The following is a 9,423-nucleotide window of genomic DNA, read 5'->3' on the forward strand; positions in this document are numbered from 1 at the left end:
AAAACCGTTAAATTCCACACTAGCCTACAGTTTGTGTACCACTACTACCAACCAGCCTATGAGTCACCTGTTGCGCTTGGAGAGGCGTGCGCTGCGTAGGCTACTGTGGGAACGCACGTCCCCGGACTGTGTGCACACACACATTCAACTGAGTTATACCGACACGAGTCAAATACATAAGTAACAGTTAGATTAATATAATAGCTAAATAGACCTACAGCTTTAATCAATAGTCATTGTAGTTCACGCAACTGCTTCGCGACCATCAAGTCAACAAATGTGTGAACAACATGCGAACTCACCTACAGTCCTCGGCTCCAGCACGATTACCAAAAGTACAAGAATAACTCCCCATAAAAGTAAGGAAACCCGTTTGTGTTCCATATTTGTGTGTTTTCTGTCCAGATGATCATTCGGGTTACGAGTATGACAACTATCAGATGAGATGAGATGGAGAAAATCCTCTGTAGGAGCTATAGGAACGCGGCGCTTGAAGTTTGACGCCGCGCAATGAAGAAAGTTTGTCTCCCACTTCTCCTCGGCCCCACTGAAGAGTCACTGCTGAAAAATGCTTCAGCGCTGACTTATACCCAAATACTGTGCAACAGGAAATCCTTTGAGAGGAGGCAGGACTCTCTCTCTCTCTCTCTCTCCCTCTCTCTCTCCACCCTGTAATTAGATGGCATAACATTTGGAAATCGGACCATTAAACACTGCATATATAGATTTACGTATACACTTCTAGAAGTCTGTTTAGTTTGCTATTTTCCACTGCTGTAAATACGCTACAGTGCTACTGTGTGTGACCTGCACTTTCAATTGGATTTCAATTGTGTTCAATCAATGTTCAAATCTGTCACCTTTTCTTGTGATTTATTTCCTTTTTTTTAACCCTTGGTCCCTTCTTCTCAAGTTCCTCCTCCACAATGTTGGGCATCATAATGGTTCAACATTAAATCGATACTGATGGATATATATATATAGATAGATAGACAGACAGACAGACAGACAGACAGACAGACAGACAGACAGACAGACAGACAGACAGTATAAATTAGATACAGACAGACAGTGTACAGTGTGTGTGTGTGTGTGTGTGTGTGTGTGTGTGTGTGTGTGTGTGTGTGTGTGTGTGTGTGTGTGTGTGTGTGTGTGTGTGTGTGTGTGTGTGTGTGTGTGTGCTTGCGTGCAGTGCCGTGCACGTGTGTGGGACTCAGTGAGTCAGGCTGGTCTGTCTGTCTGTCTGCCTGCCTGATGCCTGGCAGAGTGGGCAGAGTGTAGCGGAGTATAAAATCAAAAAGTAGAACCCAGAACAAGCCCCATGTACGACTGAGACACAGCTCTAGATACTGTAGGAGCATGTCTAGCTGGTCACACGAGGCAGGCCTAGACACGTCCCTCCATGTATCCAAGCCTGGAACTATGCCACAGACTCACTGGAGCCCCTATCTCTAAGCCCCCTACTAAATAGCATCCTCCTCACTCATCCTCTGCTGGAGTCTGCTGCTACAGCTCAGGACCCACATGGTTGAGGACTATTTCCTCGGGATCCCAAATGACAGCAGGTTCAAATATTTTTGATTGATTTGTCTCAAAATGGAATGGTGGGTAGTAAAACAACTGCTGTACATACAACAGATTCACTGAGTGAGAAAAACAGCCTTGCAAGACGCATTTTGTGTTAATGAAGCACAGCGTTAGTTTCTATATTTGCACGGAAGTCACCTGATTGTATCAATATAGCTTCCTATTCCTCATTCACATCTCAGCTGATCATTTCGTCACACTGCTGCAGCTGCTGCTGCTACCAAGCTTGCCTCCACCATCCCAGCCTCCACCTTTTGATCAGAGACTGGCATAGGCTCAAATACTTGTGAATTTATGTCTGCTGATTCAAGCTAAATGTCAATGTCAATGTATTGCTTATTTGCTCAAACGTGTAAACCGTATGTTGACATTCTCGTGTGCATGGCTCTGAAGTAAACAAGGATTCAATGTTGCATAGCTCTAATCTGATTCAATGTTCTATGGCTTTAATGTTAAAATGCATTCGTCATTCATGCATTCGAGATTTTTCGTGTGTTTGTTTTTTGTTTGTTTTACGTGTAATGTAACTCTTTACCCACCGAATTTCCTTTTGCTCAAAATTCGTTTTGGGTTCTAAGTAGTCTTTTACCTTGCCTTTTATGGACATTTTATAGTGATTTTTAAACTAGTCAGCAACGTCTGTGAGAGCTGCTCTCCTGGCTGTCGGCTTTACATTGGAGTGGTTCGAGACTTCTAGTACCATCCTACCTGAGGCAGACCATCACCGTGGGTGTTCTCCTGGACGGATCGCTCTGCTCCCAGTGCGTTTGGCCTCGAGGTTCTTTGGCTCATAGCAGCCCAACGGAGGTAGCCCCGGTGGATACCTGGTTAGTACACAGTTGCCCGTCGTGTCGCCTCGTCACCCCCGGTGCGATAAGCCCCAGCGGCTGGGCCCCAAACATCACCACTTTGGATGGAGTATCCATTGAATGAGTTGAATTGCACAATTGTACGTGCGTCTATCGCTTTGCCTGTTCCTCAACACTATAGGCAAACTTGACCCCCTATTTCAATCTGTATTGAGGTTCATTACCAATTCGCCCTATAGGACTCATCACTGTACTATGCCTTAGTGGGTTAGTCCTCCTTAACGTCTCCTAGGTTGTACACGGCATATTCTCACTTACAGTACAAAGTTATTCTTGGTAACCTTCCATCTTACTCTAAATTCGAGCTTGTCCAGAACTCTCTCAATCTCAGATCAAATGCTTGGCTGCGCTATGTCGTACCCACAATCAAATCTGAGGTGGGGAAAAAAGCCTCACGTTTTTCTGGCCCTGGTCTTAGAATAACCTACAAACCAGACTCAAACTGGCTTCATTCCCCTAGTGAGTTTTAAAAGGATTGTCATGGGCACATTTCACAGACACTGCTCCTGCTTCGACGTATAGGAAATGTTTTCTCTAGTCCTTTATTAGTTTAGTAGCAAACATTGTTACTTAGTCTTTATATTAGTTTTATTGGTAATTTTGATTGATATTCCTGTTCTTTCCTTGAGCTTCCTAGGTAGTGGGTACTGTGCTTACAAATGTTATTTGTCTGTCCTAAATGTTGTCCTGTATTTGTTGGTTCTGGCAGAGCTGTGTAACATTATTTGCCTCTTCGCTTGCAGTGTTTTTCCTTTGTTTTGCCAATGAGTTCCCAGATTTGACATGCAGTGTGTAGTGGGTTCGAATCCTGATGACCATTGCTGCAGGTTCTAAAGTAAAAAATCAAACAAAAATTATTCAGGTATGTAAAAAGAAAAAGAAAGGGACAGCCCAGAGAACTTATTTCAAACATTTCTCCCTAAAACGAAAACGTGCTCCATTGCCACCCGTGTCAAATAATTCTGAATTTGATTGATTGATTGAATATTTTATTTGACAACATATAAATGCAAACAGCATAATGTACATGTCAAGCATTTTGTCCAAAAGGATTTCACGGAAGAAAGACCTTGCCGTCTTGTTTCCATTCGGGTCCCGTACGCTCACACACAATCATGACATGAATAATGATTTAGAACAGCAACAACAATTGATATAATAATAATAATAACAAAACAATAACAACATATGAAATTTCTCTAAACATGAGATATACAGTATGTACAGGTTGGGGCCGAGTAAATCGGAAGGGGATAATCAGGATGAAGTGGTGTGGGCGATCACCTCCTCTCCCTTTGACCTGCTGACAGGTGAATTCTGTCTTGAAGGAAGCCAGTGAAGGAAGCCTTGTTTTGAGGGAAGGGGGAGGGCATTCCACACCTGAGTAGCAGTGATGTGGAAGGTGAATTTGCCCATATTTGTTTTATATTTGGGTGGCACCAGATCGTTGTTCACGCTCCCTCTAGTATCGTGGCTGTGGGTGTTGCTCACTTTTTTTAAGTAATTTGTCAAGTAAGTGGGTACTGAGGGCAAAGTTGCAAGCAATCAGGATGTTGAGGCAAACAGAGTCAGAAACACTTCAGTATACTATTTATACAGTATAAAAAAAAGGTACAATAACAGTATTCATATATAGGCCAATACATTTACTGCATGAACTAACAGGAGAAGTGCCATCAGGCACTGACCAAGGCAGAGAAGACAGGCCCTTATAATGCATGTAATTGTGATTAGATGCGCCGCCGTGCTCCACCTGTTTAGCTGTGTCAAGGGACAGAACGAGACCTCAAGCTCAACAGACATGTTGTTTGTCTAACTGGTTGACGCCAACCGGGACAGATTTATCACTACACCAGCTAAGGAAGTAAGAGTCCACCATACGAGGAGAATGTGCAAGGTTAGCAGGGTTACAGCATATGAAAACGTGCCACATAAGACTTACACAAAATATCTACGCACTTTGGTCGACATTCGGACGTTGTAAATCTGCTCTATAAATAAAGTTTGAGTTGAGTTGAGAGGCCATAGGGAGGATACAGTCATGGTAAGTATAATTCAAGATATTATTCCACGATTCCCTCCTTTTTTATCTCAAGGTCAACCAACTTGTACGCAGACTAACAATATACCAGTAATAATACTGTACATACTGTATCCATGTCGTGTTGTAATGAATTGCATTTTTATAGCGCTTTTCAAAGTGCTCAAAGCGCTTTACAATAGTTAATTCATTCATACATTGGGAGGTGAAGCGGCGAACAGTCGACGCCAGCGTCCTCACTTCCCACATTCACACACCAATGGTGGCGAGCTCACACCGACCGACTCATTGGAAGCAATGTAGGGTTCAGTGTCTTGCCCAAGGACACTTCGACATGTGGACAGGAGGAGCCAGGATTCGAACCGCCGACCCAGGGATCATTGGACTTTTTATCAAATAATGAAATCCCCCCCCTGTCCTTTTGGTCTGTGAAATGATTTTCTTTTCCGGTTTAAAATTTGGAGTAGAGTCAAACACTCCACTAGATTGTATACCTAAAGAAATTTGTACCCAGAACAATTGCATGAATCATTATCTCATTACTATTATGTATACTAGTAGTAGTCCATACTCAGGGATATGCACACGCAAAGTAGTTTGCAGACTTTGGGTTATGAGCTGTGTGTGTGTGTGTGTGTGTGTGCTTGCGTGCGTGCATGCGTGTGCCTGTGTGTGTGTGTGTGTGTGTGTTTTGTATGGTATATATGTGACTCATTGACATCAGGAGCGTCTCGTGTTCATCAATGATGTGGTGCACATCCAAACTCTGAACAAGGATCTTATGTTTAGTTGAGGATCCAGTCCGTCAAGAGAGTGCTTCTAAATTGTGCCTGCTGTATGTGGAATCATCCCAGTGCAGTGTGTGTGTGTGTGTGTGTGTGTGCGTGCGTGCGTGCGTGCGCGCGTGTGCGGTGCGCAGCTGCGTGGATGTGTGCGTGCGTGCGTGCGTGCATGTGTGCGTGTGCTTTTGCGTGCATGCGTGTGTTTGCTTGTGTACATGTATCAGGCTGTTATATAATTGCACTGAAAAGGCTTGCCAAAAGTGCTTTCAGAAAACACATACTGTAGTTATCAGCAGGCTCCATTATTGACTCTGACTGTCAACACATGCTTGGCCTTAAAACCCTGCCAGTAAGGGAGGAAGGCTTCAGTGGATGGGCAGGGCTTTTTTTGAAACATGCACTGATGACTGCATTAACCTTAAAGCTGAAATCTGTAACTTCTTTCTTTTTCCCCCCTCTTTTTTTAACCAAATATTAAGATATTAGTTAAGATAACCAACCAAATATGTCTATGGTTCATCTAAGAGACAACCCCTCCTTGACCAGGGGAGATATTCATTCATGAGCTCAAGGCTGTGTCAATCAGTAGGTTTCATTTGTGTGCCGAATGCAAAATAAAATAAAAGCCTGGGTACCGAGGCTAATCAGGTGTGCAGGGAAGACAATTCTCAATGGAAGAGAAGAGAGACTACCTCCAACCACTGCTGATATGCTAGTTGTATTGTATTTAACGTACAGCACCATTCTGTATGGTACACAATCTCATTTGTATTCATTATTAACTTTCCGCCTGTCATCCCACATAAATATGGGCATGTTATTATAGGGAATATAGGCAAACATTTTCAAAGTATAGGGCTTAAAGGGGAATACCAATCATTTTCAACATTTTACTATTTCATTAATATACTATAGAGCTGTTGTGTGGAAATAATAAAAAAGTCGCCCCATTCTGTGAACTGTAGGTCTGAAAAAGATCATTAACATTGTGAATTACATCTTGATGACATCATCAAGATGTAATTCACAATGTAGTAAAATGTCGAAAATGAGTGGTATTCCCCTTTAAATGGTCAAAATAAGTTCTGGATCATGACGGACAGAATACACAAGCTGGGTTCTATAGACACTGTGGATGCCATTCCTGGCATTGCTTGACAATAGTTCAGTATTTGATCAGAATGTCTGGCTGCTATATATGGTGCATCCTTCCCTTATGGACTCTAAAGTATTCCTGCTTTCTGATGGTCATTGATCCCACCCATGTGTCCTTTTTTATTGGCTAATAGATTTTTGTTTATGTATGTACTGTTGATCTTACCTTTGTGTCATGTTGTGTTTTTCATTGTTGTTGTGTACTATAATAGTACATTATGACAAAAACAAATCTGAATAGATTTAAATATTTTAAATAAAATTAGTTCCAGATTGCAGCTTTAATTCATACGCCATCACACAAATGGTGTTGCTTGCCGACACAAACTGCTTTTATAAGCTTGTAAAGTATAAATCAAGTATTAGTTCTCAATGGGGGCATGTCATTTGATTTTTTCTCTCATGTCTTTTCACATGTTCTTGTTTTTGGAGTTATTTAGGTGACATCATAAGACTATTGTGTTTTCTTAACTGTTCTCTGGTATGAGTGAAGTGAAGCTGTTTGCCAAAGGGATTTCCCAATAATGGGAGAGTAATGGAAACGTTGATGTGAGCTACGAAGCATTGAGGTTTTAGCTGTCATGTTGGATTAGTGAGGTATTACTTTTTGTTCCCTGGAGTTATTCGTTATTTTGCTTAAGTAACTGTACTTGTTCATGGACATGTTTACTGACTTACTTGTACTGTAGTTATTCAAGTTGAAATCCTCGCGTCCCTATTCTGGGGTGAACTTTCGGTGAAACCCCAAACATCACAATTTACAATTTAGGCATTTATAGCAGAGTGACTTACAGTAAGCAAAGAAAACACGAGGTAATACAAATGCATAGCAATAGTAACCTAGGAATCTAGGTCATGGTAAACCAAGAACCTATCATATACAGTATATACAGTATAGGGGCGCTCTTATCATCGTGCATCATCATGACGTAACATCCATTCGCTCAGACATTATGACGTAAAATTGTCCATTCATTGTCAATGGGAAATTAATGTTTGTGTGGGACGAAAATAGCCGATTTGCTCGTCCACGTATGATGTAAATTCTCCCTTCATTGTCAATGGGAATTTAATGTTTGTGTAAGACGGAAATCTACACTAATAGCTGAATATTATAAATCTGTATTGTGAGCTTGTAAATAGCAAAGAAACGTGGTGTAGAGGGAAGGAGTGGGCCAAGGATTGAGCCCTGGGGGATCCCGGTCAATAAAGTGCAGTGCAGTATACAGCCAAGACATTACGGTCAGTGATATACAATATACGTCCGGTGATATTTATTGCTTCTGAACCAGTCTTCATTCCGAGCAAAAATGTTTTGTCTTTCAGGCCTCTCTCATGTGCAAATCCTGGCTCATGCAACATTTTGACTTTTGGCTTTGTGGTTCTCATTTCCATGTCACAAACTTTGTAGTACACAGATTGTACTGCACAGTATCAAGCTTACAGGAAACATTCACAATATCACATTCAGTCTTTGTAGTGTTTTTTTGCGACCACAATTCTTTTCTCTTACATCTTTGATCTATTGACACAGGGGAGAGTGCCTGTCTCTTGTTTCCTCTTTGAATAGAATAGAACAGTCCATCGACAACAGACTTGACCAATGTTGAGGTAAATTAACCCCTTAGCTACTTGTGAAAATACAGTATCAGATCTACAAACTCCCAATGCGTTGCGTCATCATGACGCATTGAGATGTGATATCTGACATTTTCCCAGCGTGAGGTTGACTGACCTTATTTGAGTCAGAAAGCTAAGCACCAAACAGATTAGTATTGAGAATGAAAGCTGTATACGGACTACGGAGAGGTGATTCATTGAGAGTCAATTTGAGAATAGCCTCCGAAACCCAGAGGTTTTGACACAGCAGACCTCATGCTTCCTTCTATGCATGAGGAGTCCAAGCTGCTTCTTTTCACCTGACAGGGGGGAGTTTCCCTGGTTGGACGTAGTGCGTGGAAGGAACACGTTAGTTCCTTCCAGTTCCTTTCACCTCCATCAGGCACACACACACATGCACACACACACACACACACACACACACACACACACACACACACACACACACACACACACACACACACACACACACACACACACACACACACACACACACACACACACACACAGAGAGAGAGAGAGAGAGAGAGAACAGCCCATGCACAGTAAAATGCCCCAAATGTGCATTTATCCATCTGTAACTGAGAGTGTACAAATGTAACCAAATGGACCTGTGCATTTTGTAATATTTGTACACAAGTACACAAACAACCTCACTCACTGTGCCTTAATAAACCGTTCAATAATTTACACATAGAAGTAAAACAATGTTCTGAATGACTCAGGCCTCCTCTCTCTCTCTCTCTCTCTCTCTCTCTCTCTCTCTCTCTCTCACTCTACATTCCTGTATGTGGTAGTAATCACCTTTTACCATGACGACGTGCCCAACAAGCAATGACTTACTGACCTACCCACAACCCCCTCCTCTCCCGTTCAAGAAAAACATGTTGTGGGGTTAAAGTCTCATTGTTGCCCAAAGCTATTATAAGAACAGTTTATTTTTATTTTTTTATCCCACGATTTTGCAACCCATTTTTCACCCCTGTGTCAATTATCTAATGTGATCCTGGGCTCTATACCCTCCGCCAACCTGGGGGGGCAGCGGACTGACCTAATGCTTCCTTCTCCATCATGGCAGCCTCGTAAAACGAGACCTCATGCTTCCTTCTATGCATGAGGAGTCCAAGCTGCTTCTTTTCACCTGACAGGGGGGAGTTTCCCTGGTTGGACGTAGTGCGTGGAAGGAACACGTTATTGCAACCAGTTCCTTTCACCTCCATCAGGCGTCCCCAGCGGGAATCGAACCCAGGACCTTCTAGCTGTTAGGCGACAGCACTACCAACTGTGCCACCGTGCCCCAGAACTGTTTCTGTATACAGAATAACATCACAATCATATTAATGAGGAACCATTCAATTAAAAGTCAAAG

The 9,423-nt window shown here is 42.3% G+C and overlaps 1 protein-coding gene across 1 annotated transcript in view; it reads right to left on the minus strand.

Annotated features, from left to right (window-relative positions):
• tgfbr2b (transforming growth factor beta receptor 2b) overlaps window positions 1-533 on the minus strand; it is a 39,420-nt gene extending 38,887 nt beyond the window's left edge. Inside the window, exon 1 of the mRNA XM_079504156.1 lies at window positions 303-533. Within this exon, the coding sequence (XP_079360282.1) occupies window positions 303-384 (82 nt within the window). The 5' untranslated portion in view covers window positions 385-533. The remainder of the gene's footprint in view (window positions 1-302) is intronic.
• Window positions 534-9,423: the final 8,890 nt, after the last annotated feature.

This window comes from Electrona antarctica, assembly GCF_951216825.1.
Source record: "Electrona antarctica genome assembly, chromosome: 6".
NCBI classification, from domain to species: domain Eukaryota; kingdom Metazoa; phylum Chordata; class Actinopteri; order Myctophiformes; family Myctophidae; genus Electrona; species Electrona antarctica.